This window comes from Podarcis tiliguerta, assembly GCF_965153285.1.
Source record: "Podarcis tiliguerta genome assembly, chromosome: 17".
NCBI classification, from domain to species: Eukaryota; Metazoa; Chordata; class Lepidosauria; order Squamata; family Lacertidae; genus Podarcis; species Podarcis tiliguerta.
The window spans coordinates 40195625-40218779 of record NC_139550.1 but is presented as its reverse complement, the minus strand read 5'-3'; the positions used below and the strand labels follow the sequence as shown (position 1 = coordinate 40218779).

Genomic DNA, 23155 nt, shown 5'->3' with positions numbered 1-23155 from the left:
CAATTTGAATGGCAATGCCCATCCACTTGGAGGGGGAGCTGGCATCCTCAAATATTTTTTTTTTTTGGGGGGGGGAGGGACTTTGGCCCCTAGGAGTTGGCTCCTATGCCTGGGCTCAAGTTCCTCTTCTACAATGTATTTGTTATTTAGCTTTGGATAAGTTGCCTCAGCCTTGATTTTCCCATCTGTAGAATTGGAAAATTAGTGAACAACTACAGACAATGTGAACCTGATATTTCAAAACACTTTGCTAACTTTGCAAGCTAATAGTACACTGTGTGGGGATGATTAGGGAGGCAGGAGAGGATATATTATTTTATGATATCCTTCCTAACATGCGCTAGCACGTTCCATATTCTAGCAGTTCCAAACATCCCCCTTTTTAAATTATGCAGCTTGTTGCTAACTCATCCGAGTCTTACTATTAAAGATTCCTTCCTGATAAAATCCCTTCTAATCCCTCTTAAAAAGAATAAACACAAGACTCTGATTAACATTAATATAAAAGTAGCTTACTCACAGATTCATTCAGGTTCACAGACATATCCCTGAAGGCAGACTTAGGTTACATAACAACTAGAACTATTCCATAAAGTAGTTAGTCCCAAGTGACTGCGACTAAGCAGTCACTTCTCCAAACACACACTGATCCGAACATGGAGGCCGTGGGCTCCTCCATGCCAGTACAACAGACCGCACCTTCTTCAAGTCTGTCCCAGCTCAGGAGGAAACGGGAAGTCTTCTCCCGAATGGGACAAAACATCCCCTAACGTGTCCACTGTAGGAATGTTGTACTTGACTGCAGCTTTACATCCCACACACTGGAGCATGAAACATGTTAGGCATCCCTAGGACTATGGAGGCAGTAGCAAAGGGAGGTTCAAGCCCCCTCCATTTCAGTGTGTGTGTTATGATTGAGTCAAAAGGGGGAAAGTCAATCTATCATTCCCCGCTCCCAGCTGTGCAGCTTAGTAAAGTCAGGGTTGGAGGAACAAACTGGAGAAAACTTGGCACTGAATGTAACAACCTTAGCTTTCACTTTACAAAACACACATAAACAAACACCAAGTTTCTAGCCATTGGGACTGAAGATGTGCTTGAAAATGTGCAGGCAATATTTAGTGAAGCCTCATAAGGAATTGCATCTTTTGAATATGATTTCCCATAGTAAGCACGACTTCAGGAGGATAGAAAATGACCAAAATGTACATAAAAAGGTATGCAAATAAGAAATTATTCACATGTGCTTGGCATCCTTAATTTATAGAAGCAGGGAGAATTCAATTTCCTTTGTAGCAAAATGGGTCTTCCCTTGGCTCAAATGTCCGGGCTGTTTCTCTTAGACAAAACCCTAAACATAAATATGCTAGAAGTCAACGAGGCAAAGTCCTCTGTTCTTACTCTGCAGCAGCAGCGGCAGGAGCAGGAGGGGCTATGTTGCTGACACACCAGAAGTCACTCCTGGTTCCTGAGAGGAGGAGCAAAGCAGCAGGGAGCTTGGTATGGCCCATGTGGCCCAGCAGAGCCCATCTGATGTTCCCACCACCTCACTTGCACCAAGCCCCCCCCCCCCCCCCGCTCCTCTGCACTTGGTGTTGGAAAACCAGCCTAGCAACCCTGCCCACTAAGGCTCACTCCATCTGTGTATAGCGATATAATTTTATTTCCCCCTAGATCTAACCATAGTGCTGCTTATTTTAAGAATAAGAGAACTCTTCCCTTCTTGTCTTGCCCCAGGTCATCTACAGGCAGCTGTTTCATCACCGGATGAAACAATGTTTTTATAATGCTTTTCTTTTGGATGAGCTTACTACCCTGAGCTCCTTCAAAAGCAAGGGTGGAATATACATTTAATAAGGGAATCAATAAAATGCATCCTTGTGACTCTCTCATTCGCCCAGGGCAGTGCTAGAATGAAGTGTGTTTGAGCAGTGCAGAAATGTTTTATTTCACAGAATCACAGAGTTGGAAGGGACCCCAAGGGTCAAGCCCCTGCAATGCAGGAATCCCAGCTAAGGCACCCATGAGAGATTTCTTCTTCAAATACTTCTTTCCTTCCCTTGCTCTAGGTTTTTAGTTCATCACCTGGGAAGAAAGGTAAGAAGCAAAATACTTTCGAATGGTGATGGGGAACATGGATGTTGTTTGACTACAACTCCCATCATCCCTGACCATGGTGGGTGGAGCTGATGGGAGTCCAAAAACATCTACAGTACAGGGACTTCTACTTTTAACAATGTGGAAAGAGAAGGGAGATAATGGGTTTTTGCCTCTTTTACATTGTGCTAGAACAGGGGATCATCAAATGTTGGTTGGCCACCGTGAGAACAGGATGCTGGGCTATGGTGGACCTGTGGTCCGATCCACTGGGACTCTTGCTGTGTTCTTTCTAAACTAGGGTTAGGCCAAGCTCAGAGAAAGTTACACAGAACCGATTAGCTGGATCCTCTTCAAATGGCTTATGACTCATTTCTGAAAGCGACTGCCTTCCAAGAGATGGAAAGGAAAGGGTGTATTCACTGCAGCAGTGGGGAACCTAGGCCCTCCAGATGTTGGTGACCGACAACACCCATCAACCCTAGCAAGCAGTCAATGGACAAGGATAATGGGAGTTGTAGTTCAGCAACAACTGGAGGGTTAAAGTTTCTTCCTTATTAGTTTCCCACAACCTCCTGGAAGCTGTTGCTACCTTCTACAAGGTCTCCTTCCGAGTTGCCATACTGGAGTGCTAGTTTGTCACGACCCTAGTTGTTCCAGGATGACAAATCTCAGAAAGTGGTGCTGGAAAGTTGTGGGTCTTCCTTGTGGTCTGCAAGGCTCACCTGGCACTCTTCTTTCAGCCCGCTTTTCACAAGACATGAACATCCCTATATTCTAGCTTCCTAGATGTTTGCCCCAGTGTTTGTTACAGGCAAGCTGATGTGAGAATTGACATCCTCTCATGTTTTTTTACTAGCCCCACCATCACCACGGACTGCCCCCACCCAAGAATATGAAGATGTGGGCAACATCAGTCCCAGGAGTAGCCCAAATGCAGTGGTATCCTCTGCCAATGGAATGGGTAAGTAAGGGGATCTTTAGGCAAAAGGTCATGATAGTGCTGCAGGGTGAATTCGTGTGGAAACTGAGGGGGCGGAGACGGCCAGGTTCCTACCCAAATCTCTCTCAAACACACACACACACACAGTGGTTCACACACCTGTGTAGATTTCAATATACATACTAGGGTCTACTGCCACTGCTTGCTTCACTGATCAACCCCACCTCTCTGCCACCACCTTTGCCAACTACCTCCCCCCCACAAGACGACACTCACCTTCCTTTTTTCACACTGGAGCTGGTGCAGCTGCCTAGTGGCAGGCACATGAACTGCAGCATAATGACAGCCTTACATTTTTATGGGTACAGCAAGATATACAAACACCTCCAACATAATCCACGTTAGGAGGAAAGGAGAGTGAGGTTGTTAAAGATAGCTCAAGAGGACTGCATGATTCTCCACATCCTGTCATGTGTTAAAATTAAAATACACAAAAGGACAATTGCCATCAGAGATGTGAAGGGGAAATAGAACAAACCTCTCAGTGCTTTGTCCATCTCCTCTTGCCCCTCCAGGGTTTAACTTCCGCATCGGGAAGCCCAAGGGACCAAGAGACCCTCCTGCTGAATGGAGTCGCATCTAGGCAGCATGACAGAGACAAGGACACTGCTTCTGCCATTGAGCAATACAGATCGGGACCAATACTGCTGCCTGCTCACTTCCTTAGGGAATAACTGTAAAAATAATAACCACCAGCAAATTGTGCCTCTGGGGCCATGGACCAAAAGGCAGCAGCAGCAGGTGCATGCACTATACTCCAGGACTTTTCTACCAGAAGAGAAGGATATGGACGTGCTCGAAATGTTGGGATCCACCAGCTAAGGAACGTGTGAACCTGGCAGCCACCTTCTCTTCACCAGCTTCTTGAGCGGCTCTTAGTTGGCCAGGGCAGTTTTGCCCGCCAAAATTTAAAGCCTGGTACCCCATCCCAGGAACCATCAACACAGCACATCCCTCCTCCCATTAAACAATATTTGCTAATTTGTGAATTGCGCTTTTATCAACAGCCACTGGAGCAAATCCATTCCACTCAGGAGTCTGCCTGATTGCCCCATCTTATGTCTATTTACATTTCTCCTCTTACTTACTACAGTCATTTCTGCAACCTAGTCTATGGAATGGGAAGGAATGGAAGGAAGACATTTGGTGGCTTTGGGATTCTTGGTCTTCTCCCATCTGGAGGGGGTAAAATCAAGGCCTGGCACCAGCACTTCAAATTAGCTCATTGGGTTAGGGACCCCCCCCCCCCCACCGCTGGGTGTTCCAATTGCAACATATTACTTCTCACATGCAGAATACCTTTGTCAAAAGATTGCACTCATGAGGCTGGGGAAAATGAGGAAGGAAGATGGAGCTCCTTCCTTGCACCAGTTACTGTTCTTGTTTTGGTTTTTTTTCTTTTTAGTCTGAATGTTCAATTGCTCTGCTCTTTCCAAATCTCTTGCTGGAGAACTAGAAGCTTCCCGGATGTCTGACTTTCCTGGAAAGTAAACACACAAGAGCTCTGATCTACCCAGGCTTTGGGATGCCCACATCCATGCCACTTTGGAGTCCATGTAGGCAGTGCTAGATGCCCTGTGGCAGGTATGTCCAACAGGTTGATCGCGATCTACTGGTAGATCCCTGTGAGGTTTTGGTAGATTGCGGCCGATCTCTGGCTCCCTTTCCTTAGTGTCGCTAAAACTGACTCCTGCCTCGCCCCCCATTTTTGTTTGATCTCTGGAAGACGGAGCTTTCTCTGTGCTGCTGTTTTCATCCATAGTGATCTTCTTGTGAGTGAGTTTACCCCTTTGTCCCTTGCCTTTACCCCCCCCAAAACCGGAAGCCCCCCAAAAGCTATTTTTGAACCCTCAAAATGGGGCTTTCCTTCCAAAAAAGAGCTCAACAGTAGATTACTGCCAGTTTTTAATTCTGAAAGTAGATCGCAGTCTCTTGAGAGTTGGCCACCCCTGCCCTATGATTTAACTGCCCTAGAGGAAAGCACCAGGAAGAGAAGATGGACGTATAAAAATCTGTAAATACCAGTGGTGGGGAGTGGTTGCTGCCCCCATCCCTTAGAACTCCATCACATTGGCTGATACAGCCATCAGAAGGGAAGCATTTCACATCACCTAGGAGTGCATTCTATGCCAATTTCCCTCCCTTCCGCTACTCTGTAAAACTCCTCCCACAATCCCCAATTTCCAGCAATCAGCCTGCCTACTCTGGGATCCTCTCCAAGAAAAACATTTTCTGTGAAACAGAGAGATGAGAAATACATCTCACAAACTAGAGCAAAACAAAGGGGCAGGGAAGAATTTGGGGCCCCATTGAAATCTATTCTACTAGCCATTTCCCCATTTCCAGGAAATATAGCTGCACCAAGTTGACTTACTCTGTGGAACAGAGAGAGAAAGAAAAGTAATTCCATTTGTTCTATCAGGCCAGAAATCATGAGAGTTGGAGTCCAGCAACATCTGGGAGGCACCAGGTTTGACAAGGCCATGTTTTCTATCCTGCCTGCTCCTTAACAGCAACTAGGAGCGATTCCATCTTCACTCATTCTAGGACGGCTTGAATGGGCGTCAAAGTGGGCCTTCTCTTGGCGACCACCGCTGCCCTCGTCATCCATTCCCCTGATGCTGTTTTTGGAAGGAAGGAAGGAAGGAATGACAGGGCTCACTGTAATATGTAGCCCAGTATGTGTGCGCCAAACCCACAACTGAACAGGGATGCAGAGCAGGAGAGAGCAGGCTTCCAAGATGCCCCCCCCCCCCGGTACAAAACAAAAACAAAAAACCCCAGGTAGAATGCTCTGTGCCAGGAGAGGGAATCTGTCATGGAGATTTCTGCATGGCAGGGAGTTGGACTAGATGACCCTTGGGTCCCTCCCAAGTCAAAGATTCCATGAAATCTATGAATGCTTGGCATAGTTGAGGGGGTTTTGTGTCCTTTGTCTGCATGGGCCAAGGAGATTTTCAGTGGCAGAAAGTACAGGTTTATGGGGTGAATTTGAAGACTCCAGTTCACAAAGGCCCCAGGCTCCAGGCAGTGGACAGCCTCCTTGAGGAGGAAGAGAGAGGCAGTGTGGAGTCCATGCTACTCCACGCTGAGGAATTTCCGCTTCTTAGCTGTGCGAGTGTACGGGTGCCAGCGCCACTCCACATCTGCTGTGCTCTCCTGCTCCAAGGTTCCCAGTTTGATCATATATACTGGAATAAGAGAAGAGCAGCTTTAGAGTCTCATCCAGCTCCACTTGAAGCAGACATGCAGCACCCACCAACCCCTAACTCTGCACAGTTCTGCCTGTTAGTCCAGACACCCACCCAACTGCAGCCTTCTAAACTTTTGGCAGAAAACATTTGGACACAGACAACAAGGAAGAAGAAATGTGGACTAGCAAATACCATGGTTGTATCTTGCAAGTGCTTTCTCCATGTGCTTGAAGCATTTCACACACCTTTATCTCAAACACAAGAATGGCTCTGCTGGAGCAGACAGGAGGCTCCCCTAGGCCAGTGGTCCACTTCACCAACCACCACCAGCCAGGCGCCTCTGCAAGATCTCAAACAAGGCCTGAAGGAGATGGCCATCACTGTGTGGTACCTGGAGGCATATTGCTTCTGTAAATGGAGGAGAACCTCTGGTGGGGGGAAACTGTGGCCCTCCAGGGGTGTTTGGACTACAACTTCCATCATCCCTGAACACTGGTCCTGCTGGCTGGGAGTCCAACCTTTGTTCACTACGAAAATCTACTGTGACTGAATAAATGGGTAAAAATGCTTCAAGTGCGTCATAGTAGTCTAAACAACAGCAGTTCCACTGCTGTGACATTGAGCTCTTTTAAAGTGGCACTCATGGCTGACCTAAATTCAAAGGCAATCAGGCTTGTATGTATTGCAACCAAATATCTGGAAAAGAAATTCTAGAGCAGGGATGGCCAACTCCCGAGAGACTGAGATCTACTTTCAGAATTAAAATCTGGCAATGATCTACCCCTGCTTTTTGGGGGTTCAGGTCAAAGTTTTTGAGCTTTTTTAGGGAGGGGGAAAGCCCCACTTTTATACAAATACTTTCTTACAAGGTAAGTTCTGTTTTTTGGGGGGGAGGTTAAGGCAAGGGTCGAAGGGAAGAAGTCACTCACAATAATATCGCTTTGAATGAAAACAGCCAGTTCCCCTCCACTGGTCAGACAACAGTGGAGGGGGGGCGGGGAGGGCAGGAGTCAATTTTGCTGAGGAAAAGGAGCCAGAGATCGACCCGCAATCTACAAAAACCTTGCGTGATCGACCTGTTGAACATCCCTGCTCTAGAGCATACAAAAGTAAATGTTTTAATCGTTTTTATGTAATTGCGTTATGTAGTGTGTGTTTTTTAATATTTACGATTTGGCACATTCTTAGAAGCGAATTAAGGCTGAACAGCAGCCTGCCACTTTAATTTACTAAGCAGGTTTGGCATTCAAATGTTGCAGGAGAAAGAAAAAAGAGGCAAGGAAGCAACACCCCAAATTCTTGTGAAACAGGCTCCAGTCAGAGCCAAACTCCAGGCTCAAATATATCACTTTGTTAGTAAAAAGGGATGGAATCACATCAAATGCTCTTCTATGCTTAAAAAGAATCAGCAACCATTATGTGCATGGCAAGGTTCCCCAATGGGAGGAAGCACAGCCTTTCCCTGACACGCTGAAGCTTTATGCAGAAGGACTCTTGTATAAAACAGACTTATCTGATGGTGCCATCCTCCAATCGCACAATGAAGTGGTTCAGCTCCTGGAGGGCTATACTATGGATATTTCTGAAGGTATAATTCAGCCCTAAGTGACACATTCCAGCCATTCAACAGTTGGAGATTTCAACAGCCAGAGATTTTTACACCCACCCCCTTACCTAGAGGAATGGTGGCAGTTCAGGGGCACATTCCAGCCAGGCAAAAGGGCCTGAGGTAAGTGCAGAGCATGGCTGGGAAGTGGCTGTGGCTCGAGGAGCACCTGCTGTGGAGGCCTGGAGGGCCACATTCACCCCTGGGCCTGGAGTCCCCCACCCTCTGCTCTGTTTGCCCTATATTCCATTTGTGGATTTGCACCATGCCCTTCCAGTGTTCTAGGCAGCTGACTTACGTTTCATCTCAAACCTTGGCCCAACCTCTGTAAGCTCTACGTTCCGGTGGTCGGTCTTCTTGTAGACGTGGTGCCTGCCACAAAAAAAGCAAGTTTTGTTAAGAACAATCCCCAACAAGCCCATACTCACCGACTACCTCCCTTTTTGCTGCTGCCCTCTCAGTGCCAGCCCCAGAGTTTGGCGCAGAGCAGAAGAGTGACAGGTCCCACAGCGCAAGGAGACCTGGCTGAAATCAGATGCACCGTCTTTCTAGGCAAATGGGCAGCCTTTCGTTTCCCATATATGCTGCAGCGAGCAAACAAACACTGTAGCAATGCTTCTCCGAACACATGGAGGACTATGGAAGGAACTTGTTGAATTAGCACACTTGTGCTCTTTAGAATCTTTTATGGTCCTTTTGTCATATCTCAAACTGACTCTGCTGGGTTGCAGTTTGTTGTGTTTAATTCCGCCCCCCCCCCCAATAAAACAAAAACTCTTTGCCACATCAGCGGAGAAGAGGCCAGCATTCTTGGGGGGACCAGCACTTTGAACTGCAGCCTCTCCCCCCCCCTTGCAATTCATCCCCCACTTCAAAGAGAGCAAGTGTCTCTTTACCACTCACCCCACACTTTTGCAACCTATCAATGGAACCAAGAAGAGAAAAGAGAACACAGGCAGCCAGTCCTAGCAGAAACACAAGACAAGTTCCCCCTACCGGAAGGAGATGTAGTCTTCTTGGTTGGCAAAGGTGATGACCCGTTTGCTATCATCTTTGGGCACTGGAAACAGGTACTTGAGAATGCTGGTGAGCTGAGGATGGAGAAGTGAAGAGAATGTGGGAAGACTTGTAAGCTGGTAGAAAATGGGACAGATCCACACCATACTTTTAAAGCACATCCAGCACACCCTTCAAGCACATGCTGGCCCCCCAAGAATCCAGGAAACTGTTATTTGTTAAGGGTGCTGTAACTCTGTGAGGAGGACACTACAGTCCATGGGGAAAGCCATGTGCTTGAAAGGTGTGTTGAATGTGCTTTAACCGCCCACAGAACATGTTTGATGAATCCCAGAAGCAAGATCTTCCACCACTGGGGAAGCTCTGGCCTGCAGGCCCATGAGACTGTTTGCCCCAAACCCATCCACCAGAACCCTGGCATAAGATAAAGTGTTGGCTGGGTCAGCTACACAGATGATTGACAAGTGGGCGACCCAGCTGCCCTGTCCAGGCTGGGGTGAGAGACCAGGATTCAGCAGGCCCCCACCCCTGGCTTACCCCTCCCCCAGTTTAGATTATAGGAGTTGGAGTGCAACAGCATTTGGAGAGGCTAGAGGGTCGCCGTCCCTCCACACCCTCATAGACCCTTAGGTTGTAACCCTAAACCTGCCAGTAAACTCAGTTGGACTTCCAAGTACAAAATATACAAGTTTTTTTACCACTCAGCAAAAATAGCAAGCCCTGACCTTCACTTCATATGGAAGATGCTCCAATCTCTCAATCATTCCGGTTGCTCTTTCTGTCCTCTCCCACCCAACCCCTGTACTACAGGATCTTCATTTGAGCTGGGGGGACAAGAACTGCACAGTGGAACATATTGCACAGAATGCTAGACCAAGGTTTGCCCTATGTGCACAAGACTCCATGGGCCAGAGCGAGACTTGGGCCCATGTTCTCCTCCACATCCCTCTCCTTTTCTCCCTTTCTCCTAAACTTGGCTTCTTGTTGTGTATGAAACCAGAGAGTGCCATTTATGACTGTTTTGAGGGTTTTATTCTTTTTTATTCTTTTAAAATCAAGCAGTGTATAAATGTTATTAAATAACTACTGTATTTTTCGCCCTATAGGACGCACCGTCCCATAAGGCGCACCTAGTTTTTTTGGGGGGAAATAAAGGAAAAAAATTATTTCCCCCCCAGGCGCGGGGTTGGGGAAGCCCGAGCTTCCCCCGACCCCAGCCCCCAAACAGGCAGCTCTCTGCAAGCCGTGGGAGCCCAGTGCTGGCTCCCGCTGCTAGCGGAGAGGTCCGCGAAGCCTGGACACGCTGAGCTCAGCGCGCGCAGGCTTCAGCATGCAGGCACCCCTCCGCCAGCAGCGGGAGCGCTCCCGCTGCTGGCGGAGAGGTCCACGAAGCCTGGACGCGCTGAGCTCAGCTCGCGCAGGCTTCAGCATGCATGCACCCCTCCGCCAGCAGCGGGAGCGCTCCCGCTGCTGGCGGAGAGGTCCGCGAAGCCTGGACGCGCTGAGCTCAGCGCGCGCAGGCTTCAGCATGCAGGCACCTCTCCGCCAGCAGCGGGAGCGCTCCCGCTGCTGGCGGAGAGGTCCGCGAAGCCTGGACGCGCTGAGCTCAGCGCGCGCAGGCTTCAGCATGCAGGCACCCCTCCGCCAGCAGCGGGAGCGCTCCCGCTGCTGGCGGAGAGGTCCGCGAAGCCTGGACACGCTGAGCTCAGCGCGCGCAGGCTTCAGCATGCAGGCACCTCTCCGCAAGCAGCGGGAACGCTCCTGCTGTTTGCGGAGAGGTCCGCGATGCCTGCATTCGCCCCATAGGACGCACCCAGATTTCCCCTTCATTTTTGGAGGGGAAAAAGTGCGTCCTATAGGGCGAAAAATACGGTAACTAACTAAGGTTAGCTTAACAAGCCAACTTCAGAAACTATGGTTTGAAGTTGTCTTGTTGAGAAACTGAGCAGGGGTTTTTTTTTTAGAAACCATGATCTCTGGTTAGCATGCAAGGGCAAGCAGAAATTAAGGGACAGTGATAGCAAATTCTGCTAAAGTCCTCCTTCCAACTGCACATAAGCATGCAAGCCTGTTGCGTTTGGACTTGTTCCAGTTCACACAGAACTAAACCATGGTGTACATATGAACGGGGCCAGTACCCCAAAGGCAGCCGCGCTAGATTCATAGAAATGCCTTGAGTGCCCACTTTTCAATCACAAATACTTCATCACATGACTTCATTTTGACCTCCAAGTGCATCTTACCCGCTGCCCAAGACGGGAAGTGAAGTTGTGAAAGATGAGGTGTGGATGTGCCTCTGACATGGTGCCAATGTCTGGGATGTCGTGGCGCATGACCACATTGCAGAGCGTGAAGAACGCAGTGGGGCCAAACGGCAAGTGGCTGATTATGAGGCCATCTACATGGTGATAAAAAGGTGGATAAGTTAGTGACTGCAAGCTGAGAATAAAATCCCCCAGCGGTAAAAGGCAATGCCTTGCTATCAGTGCTATGGAGCTCAGGCACCAGTTCTACCTCCTACTTATAGACACAGAAAACTGCCTTATACACAGAGTTTATTTAGCAGGAAACCAGGCAGAGGGCCTTCTCGGTAGTAGCGCCCGCCCTATGGAACGCCCTCCCATCAAAGAAATAAACAGCTACCGGATCTTTAGAATATATCTGAAGGCAGCCCTGTTTAGGGAAGCTTTTAATATTTGATGAATCATTGTATTTTAATATTCTGCTGGAAGCCACCTAGAGTGGCTGGGGATGGGCGGCATATAAATAATAATTTATTACTACTACTACTACTACTACTACTACTACTACTACTACTCCTCTATCCTTTCTACTTTGACTGTCATTAGCTCACCAGGTTTTCTGAAAGCAGTTTTTCCCATGCAAAACATGTGCTCTACCCACTAAGCAGCAGTTACACACCTAACTACGGAAGCCACCACCAAAGAGCAGGATCCCAGCAAAACCGCTCCGGGTCACTCATACAAGTGAGCCATTCTACACACTGCATAGGCAAAGATTAAAAACTGCTCCCACAATCTAACAAAGGTAAATTGACAGTTCACACATAGCAACATTTGCTCTCAACAACATTTGTTTCAACTCTCTAATGTGATGCAATCCACGTCACCCCTGCCCACACCCAGCCCCGGTCAAGCCACTCACCTGGGACCCCTCTGTGCTCATGCACCACCAACAGGTCGGTGACCCCGTTCGCTTTGCAGGCGCGGACAAGGGCCCCCACTTCATGTCGGCCTCGGTTCATACGCTGGGCCCCAGGGAAAACCAGCTTGACTTCCTAAACAGGAAATGGGAGAGTGATCAGGAGGCATAAACGCACATCCGCTAACCAGGAATCCCCAAGCCTTCATGCGACACAGAGGATGAGAGCAGGAGGTGCACTCTGCACATACTCCAGAGGCATTCAGTTACTACTTCTCCACAGTCCCAAGACAGGGCCCTGGCTCACACTCAAGCCTTTTGGTGGGTCTCCAACATAACCTTCCTAACTAGGCCCAGCAAAGACCTGCTAGCTAGACCTGGAAGAGATATATCATGGACTGATCCCAGAACCTCTTATCACCAAAACGGGAAACACCGGAGGCCTTGAGGTACTGCAGGCTGCTACTAGGAGCAGGGACTTTTCATCTATGTTACCTATCTTTGTAGAATGTTCTTCCAAGCAAGATCTCTCACTATTATTTTAGGCGCTTGGTTAAAAGGAGGATGCTGTTATGCTATGCTCTTTGGCTGCTGTCTGAATTGCTTTTGGGGGGAGGGCAGTTTAACTATGTTGCATTTACACTGTTCCATCACTGCTACTGTTATTTTTATAAGTTGTATGATGTCATGTTCCTAGAAGTTGCCTTGAGCATTTCCTTTCATTTTTTAAAGTTTTATGGATTTAAGCTTTTAAAACAATGAATGCATAACACTAAGCTGAGGAAGATGATTGACCTTCCCTCCTTCCCTATAGTGGGCACATAGCTTTTCCACCCCTCTTCCCCCACATGCACATATACCTCTTCCTAAAAGAGAAGGAACAAGTGCTGCTTGCTTACTTTGGCAAACATCTTGAGGCGGGAGCTGGGGTCGCGGGAGGTAGTGACCATGATGCGAGGATCCTCCACACCCGCCCAGCGGTACTCGTCGTCCATGTGGCTTTTCACACCTAGCACGGCAAGGCAAATTACAAAGGCAAGTGACAAATCCACAGACACTCTTTGAACTCTTAACAAGCAAGCACACACCCTGCAGCTGCACTCATCTGGAAACCAAACTTGGGTTGCAGAAAAGAAGAACTTTTTAAAAAAAGAAAACAAGTGGTTCAGTGGTTCATCCATGCTCAGGGATGATTTGAAAATTTCTAAGGGTCTTGGCAGAGCACTTAGTGATTTTTCTGCCGGCTGTAGCAATTGCAATCTGCTGTGTTAGATGCTATAGGATTTTTCTAGCTGCTTCATTTACTTCTTGTTGTTGTTTAGTCGTTCAGTCGTGTCCGACTCTTCGTGACCCCATGGACCAGAGCACGCCAGGCACTTCTGTCTTCCACTGCCACCCGCAGTTTGGTCAGATTCATGTTTGTAGCTTCGAGAACACTGTCTAACCATCTCGTCCTCTGTCGTCCCCTTCTCCTTGTGCCCTCCATCTTTCCCAACATCAGGGTCTTTTCCAGTGAGTCTTCTCTTCTCATGAGGTGGCCAAAGTATTGGAGCCTCAGCTTCACGATCTGTCCTTCCAGTGAGCACTCAGGGCTGATTTCCTTAAGAATGGATGCGTTTGATCTTCTTGCAGTCCATGGGACTCTCAAGAGTCTCCTCCAGCACCATAATTCAAAAGCGTCAATTCTTCGGCGATCAGCCTTCTTTATGGTCCAGCTCTCACTTCCATACATCACTACTGGGAAAACCATAGCTTTTACTATACGGACCTTTGTTGGCAAGGTGATGTCTCTACTTTTTAGAATGCTATCTAGGTTTGCCATTGCTTTCCTCCCAAGAAGCAGGTGTCTCTTAATTTCGTGGCTGCTGTCACCATCTGCATTTACTTCTTATATACTGCATATTATTGTATACAAATCTGAAATCCATAGAATTCAAAATAATCACTATGAATGCTTCTGTCTTCAACCACAAAACCACAGGCCAGTTTGGGAATGCCTCTACCAGAGTTCAAGGTTGCCTGGAAAACCACAAACTAAATGATTGGAAAAGGATAGGCTACGTGGTTCATCAGCAGAGAGAGGAAAACACATCATACACCTAGGGAACGTCCTCCTCATCCTCTGAGGCTGAACCCTAGCATTTATAATTCACTTCTGGAGCAGCATTCCAATTCAAATCCAGATCTACAGGGCTCCGACAAGTGATGCAGAGGTAAGTTGCGCTAATGTGACAAATACAACACTTTCAAATGTGCCACATTTCAACCGGAAATTAGTTGATTGATCCAATTAAGTGGGCCTGATGGGCTTTGTAGTCCAAATCCTCTGGAAGGCTCCAGGTTAAGAAAGGCTGATTTATAAGATGCCATTAGTGAGAAGTAATGCAATAGGGAATGCAATAGCTAATTCCACCACTGTCCTCCTTCTGGTTGTTGTCTTCTTCCTTCCAATTCCCTTTCTGCCATTTTGTTCTCTGTTCACTAAGGGTAAAGCCTACAGCCTGAGGATGCTTCCCTCAAAGCCAGTAAAATGATATATTAGTTTTACCATTCTTACCATTTTGCTCATATCAGCTACTCACCTTCTCCACCCCCATCATCAAATTCGAGAGCCTTCTGGAGCCCCAGAGCCTCCCTCCGCAATTCCGTGGGGATGAGGCAGTTCTCTGGAAGGGAAGAGGTAAGAGGAGTTACGAAAAGCAGACACAGCTGCAGGGCTCTTGACCACCATTACTGACTTCGGGGATACATTATAGGGAAATGCAAGACATACATTTTTCAACAGGCTTTTGAAGCCGAGTTATTACTTTATGTCACCCCTTTCCTCCGAAGAACTTGAAGCAATGTAACAGTGTTCTCCCGCTGCCTGTCCATTTTATACTTAACAACAGCCCTGTGAGGCAAGTTAGGCTGGAAAATGGTGGCTGGCCCACTGTCACCCAGTGAGTCACCGTGGGTCTCCCCAGTCCTAAGAGTTTACAAAGGCCAACTGCTCCTGCATCTACAAGACACTGTACACATGCAGGTTTCCACAAAAGGCACCCTTCTCAGCATACACACATCAGTTTTGAGCAGATGCAAGTTAGTTGTTCATACCATCTAGTGCTTTTTTAATTTTTTCCTTCTTCTCCTGGATCGCCCGAAGCTTTTCCTCCTGGGCTTTGCGGTAAAGATATTCTCGCCGCTGGCGGGCTTCCCGGCGCAACTAAAAGAATACAAAGGTATGAATGGAACGACAGAGAACACGCTCTCTCCACCACTTTCCAGTTTAACAAATCTTCAGGACAAGGACAGATGATCACTTCCTAAATACCTGCTAATCCTCAAGTGAGGATGTGTCCAAACATTTGTTCCCCGTCCAGCAGAAACTATGGCCACATGCACACCATACATTTAAAGTGCTATGCTATGCCTTTAAGCAGCCACACCTTCCTCCAAAGAATGATGGGAGCTATCATTTGTTAATGGTGCTGTGAGTTGTTTGGAAACCCGTTTCCCTCCCAGAATGGTTTAATCACAGGGAACTCTGGAAATGGTAGTACTTGGAGTGGAACAGGGGCCTCTAAACAACTCTCAGCACCCTTTACAAACTACAGCTCCCATAATTCTCGGGGGAAGCTATGTTTAAAGCAGCATCATAGCGGCTATGTTTAAAGTGGCATTATAGCCCTTAGGCTATAATTCCCTAGCAGCCGATGCCATATTGTAAAGCGTCAGGACATAGGACACTGTTCTACTGCAAACCTAAACACATTTACTGTACTACAGAGAATATACCTCACTGAACATTGTTCCGAGTAAACATACATAAGACTGCATGGTTAGGGTCACATAGCTCATTTATTCAAAATGGGTTTAATCATGCCTAAGCACCCACTGGATTGTGGCCATTGAGTTCTGAATCACAGAATGTCAGCCTTGGAAAGGCCCCTGGAGAACATCTAGTTCAAGCCAATATTCAATGCAAAAACCTACAGCACCCCTAACAGGCAGCAGTCTGGATTCCTAACGGATAGCTATCTGGACACCTGCAAATGAAAGAAAACCAACGCCCCCCATAAGGCAGTCAGACTGTTCCACTCTCAAAGAGCTCTTCGCATTCGAAAGCTTCTCCTTGCTAGTCATTGTGGGTCTGAAACTGAGGAGTCGAAGCAGCAACTGGTTACAATTTGCTCCTCTCCCACGATGCACTACTATGCCAACCATTACGAGTGATTCCTAGGTGGGCAAGCGGGCCTGGCCATCCAAAGCTGCTGCTACCAACACGGCAGCTTCAGGATCCCTGTTTGAGCTGCAGCTGCTGGGACGCGGCCCGCTCTGGACCGCTTCCCCAGCAGCGCCACGGGAAGCCCCTCGGCCGGCCTCGCAGGGCCCCCTTCGCCCGACAGCACCAGCAGCGCTTTCCCCAGCGGCCCCCGAAAAGCCTCCGCCGCCGCCGCCGCCGCCGCCGCCGGCTCCTCACCATGCTGCTTCCCCACCACGCCGGACTCCACCTCGCGCCGGAAGATCTCGCCCCTTCCTGCCTTACCGCCCCTTCCCATTGGCCAGCGCGAGCCTGCTAGAGCGGAAGAGGACGCAAGCGGAAAACCCCGAAGGCCGTTTGCCCACAGGAAAGATGGCGGAGCAAAAGAAGCTAAATGAAGGATGACTAGAAGGGTGTGCCCAGAAACAAGGATGGCGGCCAAACTGCTCGCGCAATGGCGTAGCAAAGCAAAGGGCTTGATATCCTTAGGATTCTCCATTAGACTTCCGGTTCCCGAATGCAATGGTCAGCAAGGGTGATGGAAAGACAACCGAATTAATGTTTAAAATCCTGGTTTCCTTCCTCCTTAATTTTCCATATTCACCAACAGCCCCATTCCCCAGGATAATTAACTACGAACCCCAAAATTAGACATTCCCCTTGGTGCTTAAAACAACCCCGAATTCTGTTCCAACAGCCGATGAGAGAGGGAAATAACTTTTTTGAAAAAAGGCGCAGAGGGATGTCAACCGACAGAGGGCGTTATTTTTGTCAAGGCACAAAGCGAGAGGGAGTTTCGAACTCGGCCTTATTTCTACTTTTGCATTTCCATCCTCACGCACTTCCTAAGGGGGTCCTAACGGAAACCAGAAGTGGAGCTTTTTTTCTTGGAGCTGTCGGCTTCTGCCTCTTTGAGAAGGAGGCGGGCTTTGCTGCCCAAGATGGCTGCCCGCGGGGAACGGAAAGATGGCCGCTACGGAGGCCGAGAGAGCGGAGCGAGGATTTGCTCGATGGTGGTTAAGGAGGAGGAGCCTCGCTTCGGGTCACGTGAGCAGGAAGCGCCGAGGAGGGAGAGGAGCGGCGCGCCGAGGGGTCGGGAAGCCTCGTCCTCCGGGCGCCCCTCTCTCCAGGCGAGGCAGGCACCTCGAAGCTCGCCCCGAGCGCCTTGGCTTTTGCTCCAGAGCTTTCCCTGCAAAAACCTGCTTTTTAAAGCGGAATCAGAACAAAGCTCTGGAGAAAGGGGGGGCACTCACACGTGGAGCTTTAAAGGGGGGGAGGTAGTGTGGTAATAATAATAATAATAATAATAATAATAATAATAATAATAATAATAATAATAATAATTAATTTATTATTTGTACCCCGCCCATCTGACTAGGTTGCCCCAACCACCTTGGGTGGCTTCCAGCATATATAAAAACGCAAAGGTAAGTGTGGATTAGGCCCCTACTGCCCATCATGTTACAGTTTCAGTTTTTGATTGCCGTTTCTGTAATTGGCCTAACAAGGAAGGAAGGAATGCACCTTTTGCCGAATTCAGCCAATGCTCAGCACACAGATGAGATTAGGGGGAAATCCCACAGGATGAAATGGGATTTACTTCTGAGTGAACCTGCCTAGGATTAAGTTGGATCACACTTGGTGCAGAAGGTACTTGGGTTGCTCCAAAGGCAGAAATGGGGAACCTGTGACCCTCCTGGTGGTGGCTCCCACCAGAGATTGCAGGAGTTGTAGTCCAACCGCACCTGGGGCGGCTACTGCTTTCCTTTTGCCTTGGGTAAAGTATTTTCGCTCTATGTTTTCTGCAGAGGACATGACAAACAGTAGAACTAGCAAGCAGAGTGCTGCTACTTTTATAGTGCTATCCTCTTACATAATTCTTTACAGAACAACATAGAACAAAGACAAGAGCTTGCAATCAGGTCTTAGACAGACAGCAATGGAGGGGGCAAAAGAGGTGAGCCGAGTGTGAGCAGTTGCAGTTGCAGTTACAGGGGTTTCATTTCAGATGGCTCCAGCACAGAATGCAGGACCAGCTGAAGTATGTGAGGAGTTGGACCAGGTCATCCTCCACCTTTTTGATACTCTGGAGATGCTCCAGACCAAGAGGAAAGCTTTTAACAACTTGATAGAGCAGGTGAGACTTGGGTTTGGGGGAGTTGCATAAAGGTGAAGGGCACTTTTACCACCCTGGGTCCCCTTCCTCCTCCCCCCCCCCCCACTCCATGGTTGCTGCTCTGAAGCCCTTTGCCCATTGCCTCTTGTGGGGATCTGGCCAAGAACAAAATTTTCTCAGAAGGTGCCCACTGAGGAAGATTCTTTCTAAAGAGAGAAGCCTCATCTCTTAACATTTTGTGGCGGTTATTTCTTCCCCAGGGTTGGTTCTCGCTCTCCAAGTCCCGCTATGCCATGGGTAACAAATCTGTCTCTCCCCTTCAGTATGGACATCAGATGACTCCAATGGTTCAGGTGAAAACTAGGTGAGAGCAGGAAATATCAGAATTTGGAGGGTGGAATCCCATGGAGCAAGTGAGAGCCTATGAAATAACAGGAGAGGGGAGGCAGAACAGCCAGTATTCTTTCCTGTTGGTTTTGGTGACTTCCAGCTTTATTTCTCTCCTTGACAGATTTTAGCTCTAGATGGGTATCTGTGCTGCTTGTATTGCATAGAGGAGCTGACCAGAGCTGTCGGCCAACAACATCTGAAGGGCCACGAATCCCCTATTCCTGACTTAAATTGCAATTCCACTATTTACTTTTTGCAATAACATTTCAGCAGTACTTTCTTTGGGTGGAATCCAATGTGACACTAAGACGAATTTTTGGTCAATGAAAGGATTTCTGAAGTGAAGCAGGATATAACTTTTATGAAATAAATAACATTTCTGCTTGCACATTTTTTAAAAGTGCTCTAAATCTTCTCTAAATCTGCTTTAGGGGCTCGAGCAACCCCTAGAAATCCTTGGGCTGACAGGATTCATTCGTGGAATCCCCCCCCCCCCCCCGTTTCCCTTATTGCCTAACTACTCGTTTACACAGCGAGCACCAAATGGCGATGCTGCCATTGCCTAGGGGAGTCTGCCCCAATCTGCTGCCCTCCAGATGCTGCTGGAGCCCAACTGCTATAATCCCAGACCGTGGAGGATGTTGGCTGGGGCTGATGGGAACTGTGAGCCAAATATCTGGAGGGTGCCAGGTTGGTGGAGGCTCTTCTGAGGTCTACGAGTGAAGTAGTTATTGCTATAGATTCAATCTTACATTTTGCTGTTTCTCTGCTCTGTCTAGAAAGAAAGACAATGGTCAGATGGGGTTTCATGTGGTGTCAGAGGATGTGAAGGCTGCCAAACCAACAGCTACAGATGCTGTGGAGGAAATTGGCCCTAGTGAGCAAGGTGAGGGTGCAAACCAAAGGCTGGTCGGGATGGTATATGTTTGGGACTACAGTAAACTGAGGATAGAGATCCTCTTATCAAAATGCCCATGCCTGGCCATCTGTGTTTTTAGGAGTTGCAGCTATAGTGAGGTGTAACAATTTCTCCCTGCCAACTGGCTATTCATGCCATTATTAATGAGATCTTGGGGTGGGGGGAGGAATTGGCGAATAGGCATAAAAGAAGGATCACAGATGGGTAGGTTAAAGTAAGATCATTGGGGCCTAGAAGCATTGCAAGTGGACTGTTCCATAAGTGATTTTGAAGTATAATGTTCCTGCTTGTGTATATGAAGCTAATCATATCTTTTTAAAAAATACCTTAGGATGGCTTTGCCTTCAAAACGACATACAAATACTTCATTTAAATAAACAAAACACAAAGGAGTCCTTTTTATTTCTGTTGGAAATAGTAATGAAAGTCACAAAGATTTAACAGACTCAGAAAACATACGTGCTGGTCAATGATCTCCAGCGGGCTAGGGACAAAGGCAAAAGCTGTTTCCTAGTTCTGCTGGATCTCTCAGCGGCCTTTGATACCATCGACCACGACATCCTTCTGGACTGTATAGAGGAGCTGGAGGCACTGTTATACAGTGGTTCTGCTCCTTTCTCCTGGGCCATGTCCAGAAAGTGGTGTTGGGGGATGAGTGTTCAGACCCCTGGGCTCTCACTTGTGGGGTGCCTCAGGGTTCTGTTCTCTCCTCCATGCTTTTCAACATCTACATGAAGCCGCTGCGAGAGACCATCGGGGGTTTGGGCTGGGTGTCCATCAATATGCTTTTGATACCCAGCTATACCTCTCTTTCAAATCAGAACCAGTGAAGGCGATGAAGGTCCTGTGTGAGTGTCTGGAGGTAGTTGGAGGATGGATGGCAGCTCATGGGTTGAACTTGAATCCTGACAAGGCAGAAGTACTGTTTCTGGGGGACAGGGTGGGTGGGTGTGGAGGATTCCCTGGTCCTGAATGGGGTAACATTGCCCCTGAAGGAGCAGGTGCGCAGCCTGGGAGTCATTTTGGACTCACAGCTGTCCATGGAGGCACAGGTCTATTCTGTGTCCAGGGCATCTGTCTACCAGCTCCATCTAGTACGCAGGCTGAGACCCTACCTGCCCACGGACTGTCTTGCCAGAGTGGTGTATGCTCTGGTTATCTCCTCCTTGGACTACTGCAATGCGGTCTATGTGGGGCTACCTTTGAAGGTGACCCGTAAACTACAACTACTCCAGAATGCAGCAGCTAGAATGGTGACTGGGAGCGGCCGCCGAGACCACATAACACCGGTCCTGAAAGACCTACACTGGCTCCCAGTATGTTTCCGAGCACAATTCAAAGTGTTGGTGCTGACCTTGAAAGCCCTAAATGGCCTCGGCCCAGTATACCTGAAGGAGCATCTCCACCCCCATCGTTCAGCCCGGACACTGAAGTCCATCTCCGAGAGCCATCTGGTGGTTCCCTCACTGCAAGAAGTGAAGTTACAGGGAACAAGGCAGAGGGCCTTCTCGGTGGTGGCGCCCGCCCTGTGGAATGCCCTCCCATTAGATGTCAAAGAAATAAACAACCAGCTGACTTTTAGAAGACATCTGAAGGCAGGCCTGTTTAGGAAAGCTTTTAATATTTGATGAATCATTATATTTTAATATTCTGCTGGAAGCCGCCCAGAGTGGCTGGGGAAACCCAGCCAAATGGGCAGAGTATAAATATTATTATTACTACTACTACTACTTGCCATAATATCAGAATTACAGAAGAGGAGAGAGAGAAATCCTAGTTCCCAACAATAGGCCAGTGGCAGGGAACTGACTGGGTTGGGTGTGACCAAAGACTTAGAATGTTGTGTGTTTTTCTCACCGCTAAGTTCCTGCCTAGTAAAGGTGTTGCTTTAATGTTTCCAGTTCTACGATGGCGAAAAGGTCCAGGGAAAGCACAGGCTCCAGCCCAGCCCCCAAAGGCCTCCCACAAGGCTGCCGAGGGATCAGGGCATCAAAATCCCCTGACATGGTTTGGAATCCTTGTGCCCCAAAGCCTCCGACAAGCCCAAAGGACTTTCCAAGAAGGTGAGAGAAATGGCTGCTCATACACTCCACACAACCTGTTCTTCCTTCCCCTTCTCATTGTACCCCAAGGAGCAATGAAGAGTCTTCTGAGAGCACAGCCCTCGTTTCTCTTTCTGTCAAAAGGCATTGGGGCTGCACAGATGGGTAAATCTGAAAGTTGTCATTGATCCTGACACACTGTGGAAGCAAGCAGGGATGTTGCTCTAGTCTTATGTGCCCAACACTGAAAGCTAGCTCAGCTGAATACCACAAGTGGCGGCAAGGACTGTGCTGTTACTTATACCCCTTTGAGTGATCCTGGGATGCTGGATTTGGTCCCTCCAGAGACACACGTTTCCCAAAATCTCCTTTTCTGTTGCCTGAAGTCCTCTCAGTGAACACATCATACAGCTGCTGTGAGGAGCCTTTGGCTCTCCATTGCTGCACTGCAAGTCTCCTCATTCCGTTGTCTTTGTTGGCTGGGACTGATGAGACCTGGAGTCCCAACAACCTGTGGGGGACCACAGGCACCGCCCCCCTCCTGCCTGCCTTAGGGGGAATGTTGCAGGTTCTCTTCCATGATGCATCATCTCAACTGCCTCTCACCCTCTTCTGTTCTAGGAATTCAACTGGCTGCAGAAATCGCCTCATTACAGAGTGACATTGAGACCACACAGAGACATTACCATGCATTGCTGGGGGAAAAGCACAAACTTGTAGCAAGGGAAAAGCAACGCTGCCCTTGAACAGCTATGACCATCTCTCTGCTGAGAGCATAGATAGAAGAATGGGGCCTGTATTTATTGGGATGCATCCCAGAAGCCGCTTGCTCCATGTATTTTTTAGCTGTACTTAATAAATAAGGGCTTCAGAAACGTCTGGAAACCTTGTTTGTGGAGATCTGTGTCCTGGTTCTTTTTGAAATGCTGGTTAGCCTTGTCCAGAGCCTTACTCTCATCCTGCCTTTTCCATAATTCTCAGGACCACATTACAATATGATTGTAGGTTTTTCCCTCTTATTTTTGTATGTTTTCAATCAGTGAGGGGGATGTCTTTGAAACAGATAAAGATTCAGTATTAACTCTTGTCTGCAAACATTGTTTAAAATCCTTTGGGCCACCTCTTCACTAGCTGAGGTCGAACTAAGATGAGGTACATAACATTTGGTAATGCTAGATAAAGGTAAAGGGACCCCTGACCATTAGGTCCAGTCGTGACCGACTCTGGGGTTGCGGCGCTCATCTCGCTTTATTGGCCGAGGGAGCTGGCGTATAGCTTCCGGGTCATGTGGCCAGCATGACTAAGCCGCTTCTGGTGAACCAGAACAGCGCACGGAAATGCCGTTTATCTTCCCGCCAGAACGGTA

General features: G+C 48.1%; 3 protein-coding genes across 10 annotated transcripts in view; 2 read left to right on the top strand and 1 right to left on the bottom strand.

Moving 5' to 3' along the window:
• The window catches only part of PTPN18 (protein tyrosine phosphatase non-receptor type 18), a 75512-nt gene extending 71431 nt beyond the window's left edge, over nt 1-4081 (top strand). For all 6 annotated transcript variants that reach the window (XM_083421041.1, XM_083421042.1, XM_083421040.1 and 3 more), the window contains 3 exons: nt 2070-2097; nt 2957-3061; nt 3616-4081. In XM_083421041.1, coding sequence (XP_083277167.1) covers nt 2070-2097; nt 2957-3061; nt 3616-3683 — 201 coding nt within the window. In that variant the 3' untranslated portion in view covers nt 3684-4081. The remainder of the gene's footprint in view (nt 1-2069; nt 2098-2956; nt 3062-3615) is intronic.
• Nucleotides 4082-4988: 907 nt separating this feature from the next.
• On the bottom strand, nt 4989-16219 carry IMP4 (IMP U3 small nucleolar ribonucleoprotein 4). The gene is given in 10 exon segments (XM_083421127.1): nt 4989-6291; nt 8199-8272; nt 8897-8991; nt 11161-11315; nt 12083-12215; nt 12979-13088; nt 14662-14745; nt 15176-15284; nt 16108-16134; nt 16136-16219. Coding segments are annotated over 10 exon segments (969 nt in total). The 5' UTR covers nt 16205-16219; the 3' UTR covers nt 4989-6178.
• A 1029-nt stretch (nt 16220-17248) lies between these two features.
• VMA22 (vacuolar ATPase assembly factor VMA22) lies at nt 17249-22687 on the top strand. Of its 3 annotated transcripts, XM_083421176.1 has the most exons (7): nt 17442-17457; nt 17701-17749; nt 18331-18459; nt 18699-18802; nt 19608-19714; nt 21649-21810; nt 22411-22687. In XM_083421176.1, the coding sequence occupies exons 3-7, from the start codon at nt 18331-18333 to the stop codon at nt 22533-22535; spliced, it is 627 nt and encodes a 208-aa protein (XP_083277302.1). In that variant the 5' UTR covers nt 17442-17457; nt 17701-17749; the 3' UTR covers nt 22536-22687. The 3 variants fall into 3 exon arrangements, with proteins under 3 accessions (XP_083277303.1, XP_083277301.1, XP_083277302.1); XM_083421175.1 differs by having other exon boundaries at nt 17428-17749; XM_083421177.1 differs by lacking the exons at nt 17442-17457; nt 18331-18459; nt 18699-18802 and adding an exon at nt 17249-17369.
• Nucleotides 22688-23155: the final 468 nt, after the last annotated feature.